We start from the raw sequence: 25,588 nt of genomic DNA on the forward strand, positions 1-25,588 counted from the left end.
TCTGAACTCACTGAATGTCCCCATTCTCTGCGTTACCCCAGTAACAACAATTATGTAAAAGGGGCTGTGTGACATGGGGTCACTCATTCAATGTAACTTCCTGAGGTCCGACCCTCTTAGAAAGTTTTTTCTTTTTGTCTCAGTGATTTCCTTCTGACTAAAATCATGAGATAATCCTTCCCTTCCTGCCTGTTTCTTCCATGCCCTTTCACGACCCTTTTATCATCCCAGAAACTAAGTCATAGTTCCCAAAATTGAAGGCAAAGAAAGAGTCCTCGGAAGTAATACCACAGCAGATGCACCAGAGAGAGAGGAAAGTGTTCTCTGGGGAAGGTACAAAACTGAGAGTCACGAGGTCCCTCACGCGCGAGAAACACGTGATGCCATCAGACACACGGGTTAGCCTGGCTCGTCCCTTCTGTGTCCAGAATGAAGACTGCATTCCTAGCTCCCTATTTTATGAAGCTGCCCTGAAAGAAAATGAAAGACAGAGTTGTAGACAAGGGAAAGAAAGGACAACTTCTAAAATGTGTGTCTGCTTTACAAGGGACATGAGAACATGAACGCTTGTGTGAGACTCTAACGATGCTAAACCATGTCCGACTATAGGGAAAGCCACATCTCACGGCCTCCGAAGTCAGGTGTCCCTCAAACACCAGCAATGAAGTGTCACTAACAGGCGTTCCAGCATCACACACACAGACAGCACGGCCAGGAGCTCCCACAGCCGATTTCTAGGAATCTAACTTCACAGCTAACACATCACAAAAATATAGTGTTCCAAACGCCATACCCCAAGCGCTAAAAAACACCTAACCAAAAACAGAAAACAAACCCCAGAACCAGAATACAAGTGACAGCCCCAGCGTTTTTCACAGCCTCTCTTGGTTCTTTCAACTACATTCACCCCCAACTCCCTTATCAGGATGATGATGATGATGATATAGTCATAAATCAAATAATCTCACAAAGCTCCAAGATTTCATTTTCCATGCGGACGTTCCATTGTCCATTTGCAAAAATTCTGCCTTTCTCACGCTTAGCCCACCCCCAGCACGGGCTCCCCCGCAGCCCCAGGGGTCAAGTGTCCCCTGCAGGGGGTCTTCTTCTCCCCTCCCTGGATCCCGTCCTCCAGAGTCCATTTGGAGCACTGAGTGTGAGTTAAAGCCTGCATTGTAGGTTTGACTGCTCACTTACGTTTGTCACTTATTAGCAGAGATGAAAGACATGCACAGGACTGAATAAAGGCAGAAGCTAAACGCAGACACAACAGGAACGCAAGGCGCATATGGCTCCCCACTGGACGCTGCTGGTTCAGAACCACAGGCAGAAGTCACCGTGCGCACAGGAAATCAGACGACCCAGGAGTGACACACTCCCAACTGCAGGTGCCTCCTTCCAAACACTGGGCCGTGGGGAGACACTGTGGGGACCCTGGCGCTGGCAGGTCGCTCTGTAGACTTCGACGGGAGCCATGCTTGGAGTTAGTCATCCACAATAAACCAGAATCAAAGTGTACGGCGTTCTGAAAAGCATAGGCAGGCACATTCCAGCTTTAAGGGCCCTTCAGAACCTTCCTTTGTTCTGAATGAAGCAGACTACTCTGGGAACTCGGAATAACAGCAATTCACGGATACGGAAGGGCAAGACTGTCCATCCGAGGAGACCTGGCTCCACTGGTCCTCACTCTTCCATGCATTTCGGCCACTCCCTGCATCCTCATCTGCAGGAATGCTGCTCACCGCCTCCCCGCCATGCTAGCTGTCTCCCCACAGCACCTCCCAAGGGAAGTGACATCACCCTCACCCTCCAACCTGACTGCTCTTTTCAGGTATCAGTGCCTCCCAGGCAATGCTCCTGAGTCCTGCCGCCTAGTTTCAACAAGATCTGGGAAAAAGATCTGAAAAGAACCTTTCTTCTCTGGGCTCTGAAGAACTGCACCATCCAGGCCTTCTCTCTCTTGCCCGACTGCTTCACAAACATCTAAAGGAGCACCATCCTTTGTCCTCCTGGCTTCCCACCTGCGGCTTTCAGCCACCCTGGCTACTCAACCGCACTTCCGTGCAGCCTGCTCCAAACCCACCCAGTCCAGATGGTTCCCCGAGCACCACTCCCTGTTTCCAAACTGAGCTCATATGGCGTCCAGGGCATCTCAAAGTCTGAAGTGACCCCATCCTCCTTCCAGACTTGCTTCTCCTTATCCCCAACAGACCTCAGCTGCCCAGGCTCAAACCTCCATCCTCTCTTCCTGCGTCTCCCAAAACAGGTTACTAAGGCTCCTCAGTTCATCTGGTTTCTCTCTAAAACACACACACTTTCTTCTCTTTCGTCCTCCCACCTGGACGCTCAGACATGCACCACCCCCCTGTGTGGCACTGAGGAACAGCGCGTGGGCTCACCTGGGCCTCTCCTGGCCCCCAGCATGCTGCCCATCAGAAGCACCGCCTGGATCATGATGCGCATGACCCCCTCCAAGAATCCTCTTGGGTCCCAAATAACCTGACAGTTGAAGACATCCAAGTTCCGGCCTAAGTTACATGCACACATATTCCACCACCCACAGAGGCTGTAAGCAGCATGCCTGCATTCACTCCAAGGCCCCAGTTCATCCTGCAAGAGCTGTACGGAATATCCATGCACTCTTTTAAGTTTTAATTGAATGTATTGGGTTGGCCAAAAAGTCTGTTTAGTATTTACTGTAAAAGACACATTTTTCATTTTCATGAATAACTTTATTGATTTGGATACTTCGAGTATATCAGCTATCTCCCACTACTGGCTTCTAGTGGGTAGAGGCCAGGGCTTCCAATGCATAAGACAGCCCCACAGCAAGGAATTATTTGGCCAAAATGTCAATTAACACCAAGAACCTCACAAACCACTTTTGACATGTTTGATCAGTCACAGCACCTTCTCCACACACTGAACAAGTCTTTTTTTTTTTTGCCTTTCAATTGCACTTATACCTTTTTTGAAATAATAAAGCATAATATGCCAAAAATGTGTATTGTCTTCCATTTTCAATACTAAAATGGCTGCACAAAAATTCACAAATTTTGGTAAGTTTGTTTTTAAATGCACGTTGATATGACAGCTGTCACAATACAATCTAACAAAATTGTTTCAAATGAGTTAAAGACAACTAAGCACGACTAGAGCCAAGGTATAGAAAAAACTACACGACTTTTGGCCAACCCAATACATTGTTTCAAACAAAACTCTCCTGATAATTGTGACGGTGCCAGAAAAATTGAACTGCTGAAAAACAAGGGCTCATGAGCGTGGAGACTCCATTGTGATTGGAGACTCCCCTCCACCCCCATCCCCTCAAGCAGTGTCTCCAGCCTCTCCCTGCAGCAGGCCCGGGGATGCCAATGCAGCTAAAGTCTGCTCACACACTCGCTTGGCCCATGCTCCTTCTCAGCAGCTGGTGAGGAAACAGGTGTGTTTGCTCCTAAACCTGTTTGGGCCAGTTGTACCTGTAACAGACTATTTAAGCCAATAAAATATGACTTCAAAAAGAGAGTAAATGATTCCACAAAAACAAAGTGGAATGTTTTGCAGAGTTGATATGGGAAAAAATTAATTTTTTAATTAAAAATAATTTTGCTTTCAAATTAGGTGTGGGCAAAACAATGAAAATACTATGGGAGATAATAATAAATGTTTTAGCCCTGGCTGGCGTAGTTCAGTGGATTGAGCCGCAGGCTGCAAACCAAAGGGTTGTAGGTTCAATTCCCAGTCAGGGCACATGCCTGGGTTGCTGGCCAGGTCCCCAATGGGGGCCACATGAGAAGCAACCACACATTGATGCTTCTCTCTCTTTCTCCCTCCCTTCCCCTGTCTAAAAATAAATAAATAAAATCTTTAAAAATAATAATAAAAAAAACAACATTTTAAATCCAAGACTCTAAACTCAGGTCATCTCCCAAGTGTTTGCTTATTTAGAGAAATCAAAACCAGCAGTGATGGATACTGATTACGTGTCACAGCTGTGGTGTAGGCGAGAAAGTGGTCACAGACCCAAATCAGAGATGCACACTCTGAGAAGACACCTGGGCTCCCACGAGGAGATGGGGAGTATCCGTGTCTGCGCTCTGTGCTGAGGGGTCCATGCACCACCTTCATGGTTCCTAGCAGGGGCCTCGCCAGTTAACTGAGTACAACGATTCTCATTGCCTCAGACAAATGGGTTTTCCTGCTCAGGAAACACTGTTAAGCCTCCCCAGCCCTCTTGGGCAGGTGGCGAACGAGCCTACACTGCCCTGCCCTCCGAGAGGTGAGCAGGGGAGGTGGCAGGAACCGGGGCAGGCCTCTCCCTGCACTAGGCATGGCTAAGTTTTTGCTGTAATTCTATATCCACCTTGAGTCCCAGGGTAAGTAAAGTGGAAAACTTGGCTATGAATGCAAGAAAGCAACCAAACTGATACAAGAAAAGCACTGCTTTAGGGGCACTGAATGGAAGGACCAGGCTTTTGAGGCCATCACACAAAGGATAGCGCCTGCCACCCACCCCTCCACAGATGGAGAGCAAAGGCACGTGGGAAACCCCTCCCTAACTAAAAGGGTGGTTTGAGGGGTGGGGAGATCACAAGTCTTTATAAAGTCTCCCCCTACCCCGGAAATCTCTTTATGAAACAGCCCTGCACCCCAGCAGCAGATCAGAGGGCCTTGGCACACAGGTTGCAGACGCACTGTAGCCAGTATGCCACACAACTGTGCACACACTTCAGGGCGCGAGCATCGAGAGGGTTTCACTTCAGTAAAACCAAGATGTGCACCGATTTTGGCCTGGACAGGTTGATGCAGATGCTGAGAGGAGACCTGTTCACCCAAACATTGACATCGAGCCATGTTTCCATCACACAACTAGAATTGCAAAAACTAGCAACAGCTAATAATCAGTAATGCCAACTTGTAGGTCTCACTGTGTCACAGAAGGCATCTAAGGGGTAGAAGTGCAATGACACCAAAGGTCGTATGATGCAGAGGACGCCCCCTCCACAGAGGGTCTGGGAGCCTGAGACTGAGAGACCTGACCTACAGGCCTGCGTGGCTTTGTGCAGCACGGTGATGTTTCTGTACATCTACACTGTGAAATGGTCACCGAGATCAAGATAAACTTGGGAGATGATGGACATGTTAATTAGCTCTTTGTGGTGACAATGTTCCTCTCAGCAACATTCAGTGTATGTAACACTGACTGACCAAATGTAGTCACCACACTGTACATCATCCCCAGCAGTTTTCCATCTTCTAACTGCAAGCGTGTGACCTTTGACTAACATCTCCCCACCCCCGCCCGGCCTCTGGTGACCACCTGGAGGATGCTGACCTTTAAAAAGAAAACACAGAGGTTCAGAGATGTAGGTTTCCTGGACACAAGAGGAAACAATCGTAGCATTTCTGCACCACTGGGTCCTCTCGATTTTTATTTTTATCTCCTTTTTCAGCATGGATGACTTATAAAGTTTACATATATTTATTTTAACTGCTTAGATGTTGTATATTTCTGACTTTGATTTCATTTTTAACTTCGTTCTTTAGCTAAACTGTACTTTTTAACCAAAAGAACAAAAGGAGTAAATAAATGATAACGCAATCTAAAACAAGATTTGTAATTGTACGAGTCCAATGATATCATCTAGTTAGGAAAATATTTTTAACAATTCCACAAACTTCATATAAACTCTAAATAAACTCTTGTGTATGAGTTAGCTCTTCAAAAGAAAAAACCACATATGCAGTTGTCGGGGAGATTCTGAGATCTCACTAAGGGAAGTCCTGCCCAGTCTGTGTTTTCACCCCCCACGTGAAATGCTGCCCCGTGGACACCACAGCCCCGAGCAGGGGCCTGATGGGGCTTCCCTCTGCAACAGCTTTCACAACAGCCATCGGTCACGCAGCCAGGCAAAGTGCAGGCAACTGAAACAAAAACAGAGCTGAGGTTCCTTCTTGTAGGACCCACGGCCAGGAACATGCCATAGATCTTCTTATATGGGACTCACACAGCCCTGGAAGCAGCCTTCTGACACCGTAAATAACCAGCTGGAAGTCCCCTGCAGAACCCTTTTCCTTCCCCTGCAGAGGGTCCAGTCTTCACTTAGCGTTTCTACCAGGCCTGCGCTTTCAAGGACTCACCGCTCCCAAGGAAGGCAGGCCTGTGGAGAAGGGGGATCACTGCCGCTGTGCGCCCCAGCAGTGCCGTGGCGGTGACAGAGCCCGTCAGCTCCCAGCATTCCTCCCTTTCAAATAGGAAAAGTTCACGAAATGTAATTCCAAATTTCAGTTTTCTTCAAACTGGCCTTCTAGGAACAATCATTATGTTAGCGCCTACGGGGAGAGCTGAGCGTAAAGCACAGGGCACCATTATCTACACCCAAATGCCCACAATACCCGAGCGCACAGAGCCAGTGAGTCAGGACTAAACCGGAATTTCCTGCCTCCTACTTCTTTTCCACCCCAATACACTTTACAAAGAAATATATGATTAAACTTCAAATGAGTGGGAGAAGCCACTGGGTCCCAAAGACTGGCCAGCTGCACTGGAACCACCTAGGGACACCACGCCACCCCAGACTGTGATTCTGAAGGCAGCCTGGGGGACGAGGAATCAGTGTCCCAGGTGAATGCAATAAACGGCCAAGTTTCTACCTGTCAAGAAAGAAGAAACAGGTGGTAAAACAGAGCCAAGGTCCGTGTGGTGGCCCGAGTGTCTGCCCACACCTGTTCCAAGATTCAAGCGCAATGACAGCGACAACTGAACTGGCTTTCTGCAGGCGGCCACTGGGGATGTGTGCTGAGCCCAGTGTGCCCCACCGGTGGGGTTTGGGCAGGGGGCCGGTGGCCAGGGGAAGGTGGTTTTGTGAAGTGCACGGCCAGGGCCATCATGCTCCCGAAGCCAACCAGGAGAGAGGAATTCCCCCAGAAACTGCCACGGGCGCCCACCCCAGACACAGCACCCGACAGCACTGCACTCCCCTCGCTGGAAGCACGTGCAGGGCTCAGCCCCTGGGGAAGAGTCCAGAAGGAAAAGTCAGGTGGGGAAGAGTACAGACTGTCTTGGTCATGGGAAGAGAAGCAGGAAAAATCTGTTTGAATAAAAATAATTTGTTTGTAAGGACCAACCATTGTCTTGGTTTACACTACCAACATTTTCACTATTATTTCGGAGGACTTTATGCCGTCAATCACAATTTTCACTCCACTGCAATGCAAAAGCATTGTCTAAAGATACACATGGAAACATGTCAGGGGGAGGGAGGATGCCCTCAGCCCTGTCTCTCCCAAAGGACTCCAGCCACAGTTTCCGGGCGCCCTCTGTGCACAGCCCAACTTCCTGCTCACAAAAGTTCGATCATAATGTACAATGTCCTGCAATAAGCAAGTTTCTCACAAAGAATGCTGTCCGATTATTGGATACGTATGTGTGACAAAATGACGGCTCTGAGGCGTGAGGCAGGTGACTTACATTTGCACGGGGACCCACTTTTACTAGCCTCGGCTGATAAATAAATATTCAGGCATTTAGAAAGACAGGGCCCAGCACCGAGCAGCAGAGTCCTAGGGCAGGCGAGCCTAAGGGGTGCACAAGACTGTGGCAGAGGCAGTGGGGGATCCAGGCAAAGGCCCAGGGAAAGCTGGGGAGGAAAGATGGGTGGGAACGGGAGGGTAGTCAGAGGCTATGCCCATTGCCAATGGTCCTCTGTGGAGAGGTTTCTAAGTCACTTACTGCCCTTTTTCATCTTATAGGCTTAAAAATATTTGTCTATCAAATAGTACTAAGCTAAATGCCTCACCTGTCAGGCCAGCATTGCCCCTGCCCGCAGCCGGGTCCTCACTCTCACTAGGGACCCCTTGGCCACCTTACCTGAAAGGCAGACCTGGCTGCAAGGCAGAGGCCGCCCACAGACACTCACGCTGCGAACAATACAGGAAGTCAACAGCAACGCCACGAAAAAGACTCCTTCTTTCCTAGAAAGAGGGAAACTTGAAACACACAGCATCCTCATCCTAACTAAAAGGCAGACAGACAAAGGAGATGTTCTCTGATTTTAGAAAATAGGTCTTTCTCCCACGGCCCAGATGACTGAAGGTTTCCACTCTCCCCGTGGTCACAGCACACCCTGCTGCCCCGGGGTCAAGTGGCTGAGGAGAGAGTGTGGAAGGGGAACTGGGGAGGAGGGCTGCCTTCCAGGGAACGGAGGTGGGACACTCTCTGACACCTTCCTCAGAGGGAGCGTTGCAGATGACCCAGTGTCCCTGAGGTCAGACAACCACCTCCCCGCACCCACTCAACCCATCACTGGTCAACACAGGGCCGAGTCATCAGTGACCAACACAAACCCTGCAGGGAAGGTCTGAAGGTCCCAAAGTCCGTAGAAAGAAGAGGAAACTGGGGGCGAAGGTAAATGCAAGCTCCACAGGTGTCTGTCTGGAGGGGAGAGGCCAACGCACTGGGGTGGGGGGTGCAGGGTGTGGGGAGGACAGAGCTCAGGGTGGGAGCTTCACAGGGTGCAGCTCCTCCAATGCAGCCCAATACCCCCACACTGCAGCTTCATGACCTAAACCTTGCAGGACAGGAGGAAGGCGGTGTGGACCCCGCTTTGTGCACACAGAGCACACAGCACACACACAGAACACACACTGAAATCCTGAAGAGTAGACACTCTGTGTTAATAATACTCAACCCCCAGCCTCCCCCTACCTCACCTTCCCCACCCCTGACCCCCACGGCCACCCCCACCCCCTACCCTGAAGCACCTACAAGGAAGCAAATTCTGTTACGGAGAGAGGACAGCAGAGAGAGGAGACTGTTGCCTGGTTCTGCCGCTGACTGGTGATCTTTGGCAAGTCCCTGCACCTCCTGCTTCCATAAACTTGCTCGAAAAGTGGAAAGGCTGAATAAGGTCATCTCCAAGGTTAGAGCCTCATAATCAGGACTCCACTTTCTACTCTGTTACCACAGTGTCAAAGTTATAAGTCAACCCTTATACAGTCGCTCCACTGGATAAGGACAGACACAGAGATGAAAACAGAGAAAAGCCCCGACCACTCACATGTGCCTCTGAAAACTACGGAAGACCCAGATGCCATCGTCCTATGAAGTTCAATGTCCCAGGCCCCACACCTCAGCCCACAGCCAGCCCGCCGGGGGCACTAGGGTCTCACCCAGAACACAGGAGCCACAGACAGCACTGCCCGGCCACACTGAGTGACGTGCCACCCCCCCACACAGCCGGTCTCTGCCCCTCTGCAAAGGCCCAGGGCCCTGGCCACCCAGCAAGCATGCTGAGCCCCCTCCTTCACCCAGCCGCTCCTTCCTCTAAACTCAGAGCTCTCCCTGCTGAGTCGCTCATCTGGCACCGAATTCCACATGCAGTCAAGGTGGGCGCTCCACAATAGTTTGTCTTTTCCATCTGTATGGAACTTCCCCACAGGCATGTGTCCCAGCTCCTTCTGGACGGTAAAACCGACTGCCACCACTCCCACAGCATGGAATACAGGGCCGCACTCAAAAACAACTAATGAAATAAGTGCTTGAGGAAAGGGAAGACAGTCCAAAAGCTCTCAGAAGGCAAAAGCAACCTCCACCTAACTTTGGAATCACATGGAATTGTTCTGATTTCACTTGGAGATGAGTGTGCACCTGCACACTTCCACCTGCATGCACACTAACGCAGCGGTGGGCACATTCAGCTACTTACCCATCAACTCTCCTGAGGATTAAATAGTAAACAACAGCCCTGGCTGGTGTGGTTCAGTGGGTAGAGCTGGCCTGTGAATCAGAGAGTCGTTGGTTCAATTCCCAGTCAGGGCACTTGCCTGGGTTGCGGGCCAAGTCAGGTCCCCATTGGGTAGAGCATGAGAAGCAACCACACATTGATGTTTCTCTCCCTCTCTTTCTCCCTCCCTTCCCCTCTGTCTAAAAATAAATAAATAAATTATTTTAAAAAATAAATAGTAAACAACAAGCCCTGGCTGGCATAGCTCAGTAGATTGAGCACAGGCTGCAAACCAAAGCTGAGCACAGGCTGCAAAACAAAGCATCGCAGGTTCGATTCCCAGTCAGGGCACATGCCTGGGTTGCAGGCCACGGCCCGCAGCAACCACACATTGATGACTCTCTCTCTCTCTCTCTTTCTCCCTCCCTTCCCTCTCTAAAAATAAGTAAATAAAATCTTTAAATAAATAAATAAATAAAATAGTAAACAACAAACAGTATGGCAAACCTATCCAATTTAAATCTCCGGAGAGCATTTCTATTACTAGAGTAGTTTACTCCCTTAAAATTAGCAAACATCTCCCTCAGGTATCACAGAAATTCTAAGTATAAAACAGAGCACAGTGCAAGCACAGCTTGCAGGGTATGACAAAAGCCAGCTGCTTCTGTCAAAAGGGCATCCACATCCAAACCTAATGTGTTCTCATCTCAGCTGCTGTTCAGATTAAAGCATCTTTGTTATCTGCTCCATGAGGTGTAATAATAGCATAATTGATTTTATATTTTATTTCCACTTCAATGTGAGGGGCTCCCAAAGGCCAGGATCCTCAGGGTCATTCACAGAAACAAAACAATCCACACTCAAATGCCAGGGAAGGGTACTTATGTGGCAGTGTGGGACTTACTTCCAGAGCTCTGTTTAACTGCCTTGCATGATGAAACACGTGTGCAGAGCATACGCATTCATGGGCTGGAGCAGTCATGGGTAGAGCAAAGAAGAGGTAGCCAAAACCCCACAGAAAAAGGGTTAAAAGTGTCCATAGACCATCCAAAAAACAGGTGACAGGTGGGCAACTGAAATCAGTTTAAGCTGTCTTGACCAATAGAAGAAGTCCTTTCCGTGGTCATAAAAGATCCACACTGTCAGGAACCCCACACACCGTGCACCGAGGGTCTCGGAATTAAAAAGAAGAAAATAGAAGGAAGGATGGGGCAAGAAAAAAAGAACATGGGAGAAACAGTGATGAAGAAGGAACGTAGAATTTAGAACAAAGTGAAAAATGGAAATTAAATATATGATTATGGCTATCATTTAATAAAAACCAAGAGTCAGTCTAAGTTACGAGTAACAATGTTAACGTTTTCGTCTGAGCCTCTGGTTGATCTTCTAGAATGCTCTCTACTATGAGGATAAATCAAAAAATAAGATTAATTCACAACACTGTGTAATGATCTAGCCACAGATAACCAAATTAACACAATCCACTGAAAGTTGAATTGTGTCTTTCTTAAAAATTGGGTTGTTATGCAAACAAGGGGCACCTTTAGATTTAAAATGCTTTAACTGGAAAATGGTATTGTTTCCATGAATTCTGACAGCAGTGGCCCTAGCTAGGCCAATATGGAGCGGCTTTCCCAGCCTCCAGAACAGGTGCAACCGTAAATATGCAAAACGATCTGATGACAGAATTTAATACTCCATGTTTTCTGCTTAACTGCTGCTGCAGGATGTGGGGAAACACTCGCTCCACTTTCTCAACAAAGTTCATGGCAAACGCAGAGCACACAAAGCCATCTTTGTTCTGGGGTCTGTTTACTTGCTGTAACGGAAAAAGTCTTCGAGGTTCCCGATGCTGGAACATCTGTCTTTACTGGGGAGCAGCGACGTGCTTTCTGACTGAGCGCATGGGAAGCTGCACTGTCCAAGAGCAACATTCAGAAGGCCCACGTGGCAGGAAAAGACGTCACACACGAATGCGCACATTTGTAATTTTCAACTCAGATACATGGATTAAAAAGTCCGATGCCAACACGGATAATCAGGAAACAGGGAGGGTACACACTCGTGAGAATGCAGGTGGATGTTCTAGAATATTCTAGAGACAGTATCCCAGGGTGGCTCATGTCACACAAAAATCTGTCTTATCCATTTTAAAAATGGTCATTCCCACCAACATCTATCTGAATTAAGGTTTTTTAAATTAACTGAAAGGAAAGAAGCTATCCGATCTGTCCCAATGAGATTCTCTAATCACTAGATTATTTTCACAATTATGAGTAATCACTAAATTGCTTCCCCTCCAGGACCTAAAAATAAAAATAGGACAACAGACAGCCATGATCCCAACAGCTTTATTAAACAGATTATGGCTATGAAAATAGAGGGTCTTTTTAATCCCCTGTAGGGGGACTACAGGTTCCCCAACCATCCTTCCCAGAACCTGGGAAGGCAGACCACGGTGCCCGCGCCCCTTTTGGCTGCCAAGGTCAGCATGGCCGCACTCCAGTGAGCTACCGTTCTGCTGGTGCAGGGTCTTGCCTTCAATTTGTAGAAAGTGCAGCATCTGCGAAGTGCAACAAAACAAGGTGTGCCGGTACGAGTAATGTCTGGTAATTAAGTGGATTGTTCTATCAGGTGGAAAGAATATATCATTTAGGGTATATGAAAGTAAATATGTAAAAAAGAAAAACCACATATACCATGAAATTTGCCATCTTTTTTTTACGGTTTTATTTATTTATTTATTTTTAGAGAGAGAAGGGAGGGATAAAGAAAGAGAGAGAAATATTGATGTATGAGAGGTACACCAATCTGCTGCCTCTCACACGGCCCCAAATGGGGACCTGGCCGGCAACCCTGGCATGTGCCCTGACTGGGAATCGAACCAGCAGACCTTCAATTCGCAGGCCACCACTCAATCCACTGAGCCACACCATCCAGAGCAAAAGTTGCCATCTTTGAAAAATTCGATCTCCTACTTTGGATCTGCCTAACTTACAGCACAAGAGTGGGCCTCCCCCTGAAAGAGTTATCACACAAAAAGCAGGTGGCAGCAGCACGGAAAGAGCTCCAAGGGCAAAGCTGATTACAGGGACCTACGCTCGCCCCAAGGCCTGGGTAAGCTCTCTGAACACTTTCCCTTTTTATGAGATGAATGTAATTTCACTCAGGTTGTAAGTGCTAAAAGGTAATATAATGGAATACATTTAATGCAACGAAGGGAATAATCAGTGAACGGTAGCTACAAATATATGTAAGTGTCCTCCACCATGATAGAGAGAACAGACTTTGTTCACACCAAAAAGATGTCGACTTGCAACATCTGATTCAAAAGTCTACATCATGCACCATGCATCCCGACAGACACAACGCCGGTGCCCTGGGGACAGAGGCGAGCACAGGTCACATGTATGAGATGCGGGCCCGTCCCCTGCAGGAACCAGAAATCAGAATGGGCACCTCAAGTGGCATGAAAGCACTCCATGATGAACTAAAAACTGACCACCTCATGAGTGATGGGTGGCTGCTTAAACATGATCACCATCATCCTGGTTAGTACAGTGGGGAAGCTTTGAGAGAGGTCACCCCTTCCTGGTAGAGATGTCACAGAGGTTAATTCCTGGAACCTCATTTAGAATATGTTTCCCAGAAACAACACAACCCAGAATTAACAGCATTGCCTCTTGAGCAAGACAATTAAGATTTCTGATAAAACCATACCATATCCAGCCTCCTCATTCTAAAGGATGCTATCCAGAAAAATTAACCCAAGGGAATGCATGTCTTCTATTTATCTTCCATGATTAACATGGGAAATTTTCAAGCATACAGAAAATGTGAAGTTGTAAGTGAACACCCATGGACCCAGCCCTAGAAGACTGATTAGACTTTAAATGCAAAGTTCCAGAGGCAGCCAGCTAAGAAAATGTGCAGCATAAGCCTCTGCCCCATCACAACCAAGCAGAAAGAAAATGCCAGCGTTCTCCTCGCTGACTTGCTGCTCAAGCTGGGGAGAGACTGCTGAGGAAGGGGCTGCCCACTGCTTCCCCTCCCGAGAGCACCCACAGCTGCTATCAAGCTCCTTGCTCGGGCCTCCAAAGAGAGGCCTGGATCCCCAATCGCTGATCCAAAGGAAAGCGCCTCACAAAAGCCCTGCCGTCGGCCAGCGCACTCAGCACACAGACCACGTGTCAGGAAACCAAGGTTCTAACGCTCATGATGGCTTTCTGACCATTTGAAATTCAGTCTGCTTTCCTTGTCTGTAAAAAGAAGAAAACATCATTTCCTTAGAAAATACTTTTAAAGGACTAAAAAAGATCAGCATGAAAGCAGTTGAAATATACCAGGCATCATGCAATTATAAGGTTCATTTCATATCTTGGTTTCACGGAATGCTAGTGTTCCAAACGTCTGTCCCCATCCCACATCATCTTTCAAGAATAAATCCCAGGCATCAAACTGCCCTAGGGTCCCACCGCCACGGCCAGCCCCATGAGCTTCCTGCTGCTGCTGGGTGTTCTCAGCCAGCCCCACCCCGGCCACCTTCTGCCCACACTCCTTCCCCAAGGCCTTGCTCTTCTATATATCTTCTACAGTCACAGGACACACTTTCTGAAAGGCCCTGTTTTACTTACACCCTTTCTATCAGGAGCAGATTTCATCCACAGTTCTATTTGTGTCAAACGCTAAACTCAACCAGTCATCAAGGAAACAAGCAAAATCAAGGAAGGCTACTTCCTTCTTGTGTCCAGAGCCAGCCTTTCCTAAGAACAGGGAATTCTAAAACACCAACAGGTATTATAAATCTCTTACTAGTAGGAGATCTAAACAATAATTCATCACCATCTTAGGGGGAGGGGAAAAGAAAAACGAATTCTACTTCCTTTTCACACCGATCTGTGCACAAGTAACCAAGTGAGGAACCACGCTCAAAGTCCGACTCTGGCAGCAGCAGCCAAATAGCCCCAGGTGCGATCTCTCACTTGGCCCCAGGACCTCAGCGCTGGGGAGGCTGCCCAGCCAACCCAGTAGGGTTACATTCACAGGAACTGAGCACGAGGAAGAAATAAAACCTCCCATCACAGCGAGTCCTACTCTTCCAGAATTGACACAGCACTTCGCAGTGACTTGGGGGCAGAGGGGACTGTGACAATGCGCATTAGTAATACCCATCACAAAGTTTCAGCCCTGGTGAGTTGATTGATACGTTACTTCCTTGGTTTTAAATAGGTGCATATTCATGACTTAAGTTTAAGGGAACCACACCCTTGCTTAAAAAGCTCCTTAAAGATCACTGTATATTACTTAAAACTCAACAGCTTTTAAGCATCCATTATATTTGCCCAAAGAAATAAGAACAAAAGATGTTTCTGAAGCCTGCTAACGCTCACTTAAGAGTACGGCACGAAGTCCAGCTCCACCTTATTACTTCATGTTACTCTGAAACAGTCTGTCATTATACCTGATCAAGGCCATCACTTCTGCAATGCCTTTACGTTCACATGGGGGTGGGGCTTAAAACTCTATCTCTGGTCTTTATTTTAAAAGAAGTTTATGACAGTCAATCCCACTCACAGTCACAAACCCAAGGGAGCTCAACCCACGAGACTGCCTAGAGAATCGTAAGGATAAAGCCCCAGGACATCCCAGATGTTTGGCCAGTCAGGGAACAGGGCCTGGGGCCACACTGCCAGAGCCAGCCCCTGCCCGAACCCCACACCCCACACCGCTGCAGGAGGCTGCGGGTGGGAGGGGTCTGGCCTCTCACAACTGCCGCAGGCTCCAGTCATTCCACCTGTGTGGGCCCTCAGCCGACATCCATGTGCATCCGTCACCAGACATGAGGAGAAGAGACGTCAGCTAGTCTCACCGCACACGTGTCCAGGAGGCAGATGTCTCGGAGCCACAGCCAGCAGAGATCCCCGCTTCCTCGTCAGGTAGCAGAGAGGAGGGGGACTGCAGCAGGAGATACTCAGGCAGCTCCTTCAGCAAGCTTCGGGGACGACTCTCACAGGAGGCCCAAATGCGGTCTGGAGGAAAACCTAAGAGGACATCCTTCCCAGATACCGCTGGACTAGAGCCTAAGCAAGGACATCCTTCTCCTACTTCTCTCTTGAAAAATAAAGGAGCTACAAAAATAAATAAATAAATAAGGTAGGCAGGGGAGGGGGCACTTACAGGTATATTGACTCAAAGAGGCCATAGGAAGAAACAAGTTTTGTCTTTCAAAAAAATTTTTTCAAGGCATCACAGCTCTGAAATTATTCCAGTACAGGGTAAGTGGCCAAGCAATAGTTAAGAAGTGCGCCCTCTCAGCAGAAGTGAGTGCTTCCCACACCCTGCCTGCGCCTTGGAAGGACTCCTCCTCCCACTTCCTTTCTCCTAGGGCCACTCTTAAAGTCACTGTGACCCCAAATCCTGTGAAGAAACTGGGGTGAGGGGAGCACCAGGAGCAGGAAGAACAAGGAGCTCATCCCAGCACCTGGGAGGAAAAGAGCAGAAGTGGGTATTTACCAGGCAAACACTAGGACACTCACTGCCTCTCTGGTCCCTATGACAACCCTGCAGGGAGAGTCATTAACCCACAGGGCAGCTGAGGAAACTAAGGCTGTGAGGGACAAGCTATCTCACCAAGACAATGCTGTGAGTGGTGGGGCCAAGAGAGAGCACTGGGCACACTCTGGTGTAGGAAGAGGACTTCTCAGAGGATCATACCTTCAGCTCAGAGAAATCTCAATATCCTCCCACGAATTCCTGCCAATAGGAATTAGAAAAACCCAGAGATAGTCAAGAAGCACAAACGAAAGTCACCCACGAGTTAAAAATGTATTTCTATACTTAAATTCCCAGGGTAATATAATCCAGCCCCCTCAAACGGATGGTTCCTAGGTAAAGCTGTCCTTCCTAAACCGTTAGGCTAACTAAAAGATTTCATCTGTTCCTTTCCTTTGATACCATAAGGCTTTGCAACTGCTCTTAGATATACTTGACATCCTTATATGATGACTTATAAGCTACATTTTGTCAGCATATGGGTAATTGTAACATGCCATACTGGCCATGTTCTATTTGCATTTCTTTACTCATAAAGACACAGAAATTTCCAGTAAGGATAATTAATAACATAGTTTCCATTTCCGTTTTCATTTCAGGTAAACTGGCCTATTGCCCAGCAAGCATCTCTTAAAACTTCCTTAGAAGATGTCAGGGTAGATCCATGCTGTCTTCATCTTTATAAGGAAGTGAATCTCAGCTTGGTGAGAAATGGGAAGAGGGAATAGAACAGAAATTCAGCCCTGGCTGGTGTGGGTCAGTGGGTTGAGCCCCAGCTTGCAAACTAAAGGGTCGCCAGTTCAATTCCCAATCAGGGTACATGCCTGGGTTGGGTGCATGCGAGAGGCAACTGATTGATGTATCTCTCACAAATGAATGTTTCTTTCCCTCTCTTTCTCCCTCCCTTCCCCTCTCTCTAAAAATAAATAAATAAAATCCTAAAGAAAGAATAAAGAGCTCTCTCAATTTGTAATTTACACGGCAGAGGGTTCATTTTACTATGCAACATATCAAAAGAATATTTTTAAAAAATACAGAATCCCTCTCCCCCAAGAAAAGACTGCTGGCTGTAATTTTGACTTTTACAACTCAGTACCTCAGCATTCTCCTACTCCATTTGTTTCAGGGCTTATTACAATTAAACCCCAATCAGGTCCTGAAGACAGAGGGCAGTATCCACGTGCTCAGAAGTCAGGAACCCCATTCCTTATCACCCTGGCTCCTGTACCGCACCCCGCCCTCGCTGGGACCCCTAGTTCGCCTCTCCTCTCTGACAGCCATATTTGTTATCATCACAAACAAACTGATGAAATTACTTCTTTTGAGATATGACAAGTTTTTCACTCTCTTAGCAGAAAGAATAGAGCACTGGCAACAACAGTGAGTAATCCCTGGATGGGGCACCAAAAAGGTAAAGACAGCAACCTTGGAAGTAGAGGTGTGCAGAGGAAGAAACTGGAGGGTGGGAGAGCACCAACCCAGTGAAAATTGGCCGAAAAACCAAACACATCAGCTGAGGCACCGTCCATATTACAGCCGATGGTGACACGTCCCTGATTCCCAGGATGAGTAATGAAGCGCAAAACTAAATCAAATCACTGCACCAAAAATTTGCCTTTTTTTAAGGTGCCTGAGTAATTATGAGAACTAGAAATGATCTGAATAATATGAGTAGGATTTGAACTAGTGAGTCAGTCCACGTACACAACATCAAAACGAAGATGATCCAGTACACTCTCTTTGCAATTCAGAAGAATGCTACAACTCATTCCCTAAATCACTGCTTTTTAAAAAATCGGCTCTAAAAAAAGAGGCAACCATTTGAAAAGGCCGGGAGCAGGAAGACAAGAAGTGACTCATAACTCCAACAGCTTGTAGCCTCAAACCATAGCAAGAATATAAAACCCGTGGGCCTTGTCTGAAACAAAACCGAGTTGTTGTTTCAGCTCTAACCCCATGAGGTTGGGATCTAAGGACTATAGCATTGCAAACATCTTACAAGCATTTGGGACAAGGTTACATATCTATGCCTTCGATGTGTGTAGTTACTTCCATAGCTTCCTAGCTATAAATCTGACATCTATATTCATGGAGAAAAGACCATCCAAATGTAACAATTTTCATAACGCTGAAGAACTCTTAGAATTCAAGTCCACCCATTTCAAATCCCACACATATCAATGCTGACATTTTGGAAATATTTTTTAATACAGGTAACGATATTTAACATTTAGCATGAGTATCTCATTTCATTCACCGTGATACTTACGGCTATGTGTGACAGTTCTGAGAGGGATGTACGAAGCAAACACACTCTGGAAACCATCCTGAGATCTGCCTCCAAAGGGAGGTGGAGCACCACCACCTCTACTTCCCCGATCTGCCCGCCCCTCCCTCCCTCCTCCCCCACTTACAAGAAATCATCAATGAATCTGGGGGTGGGGGACAACTTTTTTCACATATTTGTTTGCCAAAGTCAACTGTTTCCTTTCCATGAGAAGCATGTACACAAAGTTTAGGTGGCATTAGAGACAGCTGGGCCTCTGCTTACTGACTTTGTGAGGTGGTCCTAAGCTTTCAGCTTCAGCAGAGCTTTTAGCTGTGTAGCAACAGGGACCTCCAAGAAAAGCACCAGGGCTGGAAAGAGTGTGCAGGATGCAACACAAGTTTGGAGCAAAGTGTATTTCTTATCTGGTACCAGTAGCCCTGGAAATGCCAGTTGTAAGTCCACAAACTTTCCAAATGCCATCTCGTTACGATTCCACTCTTAGGTGACAGGAATGTGCAAGCTACTTATGGTTTGCTCGTCTGCAATTTTTTAAAAATTACTGGCTCCTTGACCAACACAAAGGTCTGACATTTAAGTCAGCATTCACCTCCTTCATCAAACAGCTTCACATTTACTAAGAAAATGTTAAATTGCATTCTATGATGAAATAAAACTAACAGTTAAGGTAATCTGGTATATTAATTAGCAAAGCAAAGCCTGAACTGAGAAACCCCCATAAGCAGAAGTTAGGAAGTAAGTAGGTATACCAACAACTAGAAAGCCACAAAGGGTTTGACATGGTGTATAGTTTTTAAAGACATCTCTTCTGCAAATACCAAATGAGTTTCACAGGCTATATCACAAGGCAATTTCCTTAGTTCCACCAAAATAAGAATCCAGCCTCTCCAGAAAGAGTGGGGAGAGTGCTTCTGTAGTTGCAAGTCCAGTGTTCGCACAGCCCCAGGAACAAGCACCAGTTCACAGAGAAACTTAACTCTCCATCCCAATTAATACAGGAATTTCTTTAAAAATAAGACATGAGCCTGTCGTTATTGAGAAGTTTTCTGTTTCCTCTCTACTTTGACTGGTATTTCCATTTAAAGTTTTTCCTGAAGCCAAATGTTTACTCATTACTATTGAAATTATTTGGGTACCCTGTTAATGCCAAGAAGAAAAATGCAAGATCCTAAAAGGCCAGAGAGGGTAAGAAAAAAATGATCTAGGAAAAGGAGTGTCTGCCACTCCACTTGGCATCCTGCAGCAGCCAGCTCACGGGCTGGCTTCCTCCCCTACTCACATTCAGTCCCAACGATTTGAGCAGACTCACAATCCCTGGCCGCACAACAGTGACTGGAGCTGCTGGTGCCCACATCTCCCCAGAAGGCTCCTGTTCACTGCTGACGAGGCTGTTCGATGGGAGAGGAGCTGGCTTTCCCCAGTGAGGGGAGCACTGGGCAGTAACAGCAGAAAGAAACAAGGATACAGCCAGCAGAAGAGGGAAGTAAAAACCTGAGTTCTGCAGACAATGGCCCAATAAAATATAATATTAGCATCTATAACAACATCCATCAGACAGTGCAAACCAGAACAGGACCACTGTCTACAAATTCAGATAACAGACAACCGTTAATGACTGGCAGGCCACAAAGTAATTTCGAGAGACCAATCCACTGCCTTTTCAGCCTATACTGTATACTTAAAATGGAACTGTTTATGCCATCCTCCTCTGTAGGAACTGAGCACTGAAAATTCCACGTATGCTTCCACAATATTTTCTGATATTTCCATAAAATAATGAAGACTAATTTGAAGAATCCTCTCCCCATGAATCTTGATTAAAGGGAAAATGTGAAAGCAATACACTTAAGTAATTCAGCACCAAGAGCTGTTTTAACTCTTCCCTTTGAAAGTGGGTATGCTGGGGCATTTTTTAAGTTCCAGAATGTGAAGAGACACAGAGATTTCTGATCCTGCTATTACTTGGTTTCTTTTAAGCAATACTGGAAAACAAGTTGGTTCATCTAATTTAAGCCAGTAAAACTATTCTATGGTGGTTACAAGACCCAAAATTCCAAATGACCTTAAAGAACAACTCTAACAACTCAGCAAGGACAAAGCAAGTCAAACTGGGGGGTAGGGGGCCAGCAGGGAGGGGCTGAGGCTCCACCAGCCCACACCACAACCCTCTGATTCTTTTATTCTTCAGTGTTCAGGCTAGGTCTAGCAAGGTTTACATAGAAAGAAAAACAATAATGTGCCTCCTGCATGCAAACACACACATCCCTTTCTCTGTCCAGACACTCAATAAGACATTCATTAAGCCCTTTTTAAAAATCTGTACAGAGCACAGGGCTGAGTGCACATTGGTCCGAAGTGGTTTTGCCATCCTCTGGGCAGCGGGAACATATCACTCACCCTCCGAGAGCAACAGCTGGTCATAGGTGAGTGTCATCTAACAGGTGAGTGCGCCCCAAGTACATGTTTGTGTGACCGTGACCGCTCCCAGCGCAGCAGGGAGCCAGGACACACATTTGGGGCACTGTCCCAGACTCAAAGAAGCAAATGTGAGGTGATTTCCAGGCTGACAGGGGGAGGTGAGCAGGGCTGTGGAGTTCGGATGGCTCCCACTTTGCTGACACAGGTGGGGTGTTGACACTGAACCTTCGGATGATGCGGACATAGCAGAAGTGCTTGTTCAGAGAGAATGCATGAGTGACAGGTGCTGTGAATCACACAACAGTGGTGCAGATGAGAAACTAGAGTTCTGTGGGGCTGGTAAGCGAGGGAGAAAACCCATCTGAGCATCGACAAAATTGAGGAACTCCCGCAAATGTTTTCTAATACAGACTTCGTCCCTTCAAGCACTGTCCAGAGCACACACTTATCCACCAGTGTAAACCTCAACAGTGTTCCCTGTATGGCCTGCCTCTGGAACCCCTGGGGTACTAGCCAAGCCCCCACATCTTCAACCAGGTCAAACAGTGTCTGCTCAGCACAGAGTCCAGGAAGCAGCTTCTTTCTCTGGCTACGGGACTGTTAATCATTACAAAATATTGGGATGTCCTGCAGAACCCCAGATTTGAAAAAGAGAAATAGTCCGTGGACATCCGAAAAGGCAGCTAACACTACACCTCAGTCCCCTGGTTTATTCCTTTCTGCGCCCTGCAAGTGTTAAAAAGGAAGACATAAAGTCAACATCGGCTCCTCCCTACTGATGAAATTGGCACGAATGAATTTACTTTCTGGCTGCCGGCCCTCACAAAACCGTTACACACACACACACACACACACACACACACACACAAAGTTCACCACGCTGCACTGCTCCAAATATAAATCCGAGACGAGCCGGCCCCTCCCCACCCCACCACAGCCTGTTAGTGGTCTTTCGAGGGTGAGCCAGGTGAATACTAAATATATATTAAATATTAACATTTTAGAACTTCAGTGGCTTTTTTAAGACATAGCAAAACCCGATCTAAACTTATGACAGTTGAGCACATGATCCCACCATTAAGAGCAAATAAGAAACCGTACAGAACACTCCATGAAATCACGGCTGCAAATCTGTCACCAATTCCAAATCCCAGGGATGAGCGCGACGCAAGGAACCTGGCCTGAAGGAGGAGGTTGGAGACTCTCCCACCCTTCGCATCACAACACACACGAACAATAGTAGCACTACCTTCCCCGAGCAGGACAGGCCGTAGGAAAACCAGGATGCCTTGCACATCGGTGATCAAACCCTCAAGTCCAACGACAAGTTTCGCATTAGAACAAGGCCAGAACACCGCAGGCCGAGCGGCGCGAAGACGTCCCCAGCCTGGGCCGCGGGGGCAGAGCGCGGACGCGCACAAGGACACGGGCCCGCCAGGCCAGCAGCTACATCCCGCGCCCCAGGCCCCGCCGCAGCGCAGCCCGGCGGCGACACGCACTGGCCCAGGTGCGGGCAGCGACACGCACCGCAGGAACCCCGCTCCCCAGGGACCACGCGCCCTCCCACCGGCCCGCAGCGGCCTCCCGGAGACAGCACGGCGCGGCCCGACCGGGCCTTTTACCTTCCGACAGCTCCAGCTCCAGCTCGGCCAGCCGCGCCCGCACCTCCAGCGGCAGCGCCATGCCCTCCAGGCTGCGGTCCGCCATCGCGCCGCGCCCGCCTCTTTGTTCCAGGCCGCGGCTTGGCCGCTCCTGCGATCCCTGACCCGCACCGAGCGGCGGCACCGGCGGGCAGCGCTCCTCCTCCGGTACCTCCTACGCGCGGCCCCGCCGGGCGGCCTCGCGCCCGCGCCCCCGCGTTCCGCGCGCCCCCGGCCCAGCGCGGTCCCGCGGCTGCTCCGCTGCTCCGCCGGGTGCTTCTTGGTGCGCGCGGCAGGGAGAGCGCAAACAGGGCGGGGGCTGCAGGGCGGGGGCGCGCACTGGGCTCGGGGGGCGGGGGTGGAAGAGCAGGCGAGGACCTAGTGACGGGGGCGCGCACCAGCACGAACGCTGCGGAGGGGAGCGTGTGGGGTGCGCTAGGGGATTTGGGGTTGGCAGGATGAGGATGATGTGCAATACGGGGGCGCGCGCCAGGACAGGGGCGCGCACCGGGATGGCGACGCGCACCAGGGCGGGGACGGGCGGGCCAGCGCTGCGCGCGCTCCCAGGACGCACACACCAGCCCCGCCGGCCAGGCCGGCCCTCCCTGCCCCGCCCAGCCCTCGCCTCCCTCTGGTTCAAGGGAAAAAATACCTGCTGGAGACCGGCCTTAACACGCAGGTTGAAACTTCAAGTATTCTGGGTCTTCGAGGACTGAATTTGTGTGTCTGTGAATAGTTTCTTATGGGGAGAGGGGGGCGGGGACAGTTTGGGCCGTGGAGCGAGTACCCGGGCTGGAAGTTCCTAACTCTGATTGCAGAATCCACCAGCCTGTGCTCTTGGCTAATCAGTGGTCTGCCTGGCCTTGTTCCTCACATGCGAAAAGGAGGCTGGAAGAGAGGTGGAGTCAGCTCCTGTCCACATCCATGTAAGCCTAAGAGGTCGTGGCCAGTTTGCACAGTCCCCAGCATCCACCTTTCATAGGCTGGGGGCTCCTGTCGTCCTTAGCAGGTCCTCCTCCCCACGCCCTTGCCATGACTGCCCAGGATACTGTCCTTTCTTCTTCCACTCATCTGCGTATTCAGAATCACCTCTGAGGCGATTATCAGATCTGTGCCTCTGGGCCCGATCGTTTGGGAGAGGCTATCTCTTGCCAACAACTCTCCAACTGAATCACCTCACGGAGATAACCTGATACTCCGAACTCACAAACCCAAGATTCAGCCAGCACCTTCTCCTGACTTCTAACTACTTGCACCAGTTTCCTAATTCTCCAGGACAGAAAGAGTCGCCGGAGACTCTTGCCTTTCTCTGTCTTCCCCATCGTCTCTGGGCTGTCAAAGTCTTGGTCACTTGACCTCATTTTCATTCTTGTAACCACGCTTTCCAGTTCAGCCTGTGCGCATGCCTCGCGAATTCCAAGGAACCCCTGGTCGTTTTCCCACGGGCTTCTTAACCCTGAAGAGGAGACAACGCCCAGGAGCTCTGTGGCATTCTTTCCCCTTTCATAAGTAGGCAATTGTAGGTATGGCACTTGCTTAGCTGGAGACACCAGACCCTCCGCCGCCGGGCTCCAAACTGCAGCCCCACCACATCTCCCATGCTCTCCCAAAAGATCTCCTCCTGAAGGCCTTTTGCACCTCCCTTCAGGGTGTGCTCTCATCCAGAGTGCTCACCATCCTCTCTGCCCACACCCCCCACATCCACCCCTAACGTCAATTCCAGAAAAATCTCTCCCCCTCCCTGCTGTGCTCCCAAATGCCTGTGCTTTAAGTCCTGTGGACATATGGACACTGTTGGCTCCACCATCATCTCTCTCCTTTTCATGATAAACAGATCACTGGTACAGAGAGCCTTAGAGGGGCTCTATTCCAGCCCTTCATGCTACAGATGAAAGGCCTTAGAGAAATAAAATGCAGAGCAGAACCAGGATTCAAACCCCAGTCTGCAGAACAAAGCACTGGATTCATTACAGCAAAATGAGACTGCACACTCCACATAGTAAGCAGTATCAAGTTGCTGTAGGGCAGGATGATGCCAAAATAAAAATATATGTTCCCTTTTCAATGCACAGATGGGCTTTGATCATTTATGGACGATGCTATAACTGAGGTTGGTTCCAAAGAAGACTACTGTTTTGAGTTAAACACATTGATAGCACACTGAGATTCTGAATGAAGGTTTATTTTAACAGGTCTTTGTGTAACTTCAGAGTGCAGATTGGACAGGGTACTCATGGAATTTCCAATGGCCTGATAGACGTCTTTATCTGGAAATCCTGTCATGTTCTCAAAACTCGTTATAGCCAAAATCAGATTCTTCTTAAATGCCAATCCTCAGTCTCTGCTCATTACCCCTGATCATGGCCTCCCTTGCTCCCTGTCACCCATGCTGTGAACCATGCCTGTTATCAAGCTTTAGTAACTTCTACCTACAACCTTTCTCTGACGCCTCTCCCTCCTCCCCTCTGCCCACTGCCACTGCCTAATTCAGACCTTCAGAGCACATGCTCCATAACATCACCCCCCAAGTTTTTCCCTTGTAATCTCTCCTATGATGGCTGTCAGATTGACAGGGGAACTCAAGAGTTAAAGATTTTAGCCTTTGCTGTAGTTGATAGGCTCAAGCGATTAAGGCACTGGAAGGCTGTTATTCCAGGAACAGGAGTTCGTGACCACATGACTCCAGGAGGTGGACAAGCAGTTCGACCTTTGTGCCCCAGGGGGTCTGCAAGCCTTGAAGACAGTATCTAAGTCATTGTGTTCCAGAGGGACCACCAGTGCTGCAGATGAAGAACTGTTCATCAACAGACAAAGAAGTACAAGGAAAATCGCCTCCAGACTGCAACTCTTATCCAATTAACCTTTCCCCAAACCCTTTATCTACCCTTTCTTCTCCTTATAAAAAGTTTGTCTTGAAATGAGATGTTAAGGTGGTTTTTGACTGTACATAACCCGCCGTCTCCTCA

At 48.3% G+C, this 25,588-nt stretch overlaps 1 protein-coding gene across 11 annotated transcripts in view; it reads right to left on the reverse strand.

The window, feature by feature from the left end:
- The window catches only part of DIP2C (disco interacting protein 2 homolog C), a 446,223-nt gene extending 423,382 nt beyond the window's left edge, over nucleotides 1–22,841 (reverse strand). For 6 of the 11 annotated variants that reach the window (XM_045820044.1, XM_045820049.1, XM_045820039.1 and 3 more), the window contains exon 1: nucleotides 22,605–22,841. In XM_045820044.1, the coding sequence (XP_045676000.1) occupies nucleotides 22,605–22,689 (85 nt within the window). In that variant the 5' untranslated portion in view covers nucleotides 22,690–22,841. Of the gene's footprint in view, nucleotides 1–1,197; nucleotides 1,292–22,604 lie in introns of those variants that run through there. The other 5 variants (XM_045820043.1, XM_045820038.1, XM_045820046.1 and 2 more) reach the window with 4 other exon arrangements.
- Between the last annotated feature and the right edge of the window lie 2,747 nt (nucleotides 22,842–25,588).

Source organism: Phyllostomus hastatus, unplaced genomic scaffold (assembly GCF_019186645.2).
Source record: "Phyllostomus hastatus isolate PE091 unplaced genomic scaffold, TTU_PhHast_1.1 phas_scaffold_39, whole genome shotgun sequence".
Classification (NCBI taxonomy): Eukaryota; Metazoa; Chordata; class Mammalia; order Chiroptera; family Phyllostomidae; genus Phyllostomus; species Phyllostomus hastatus.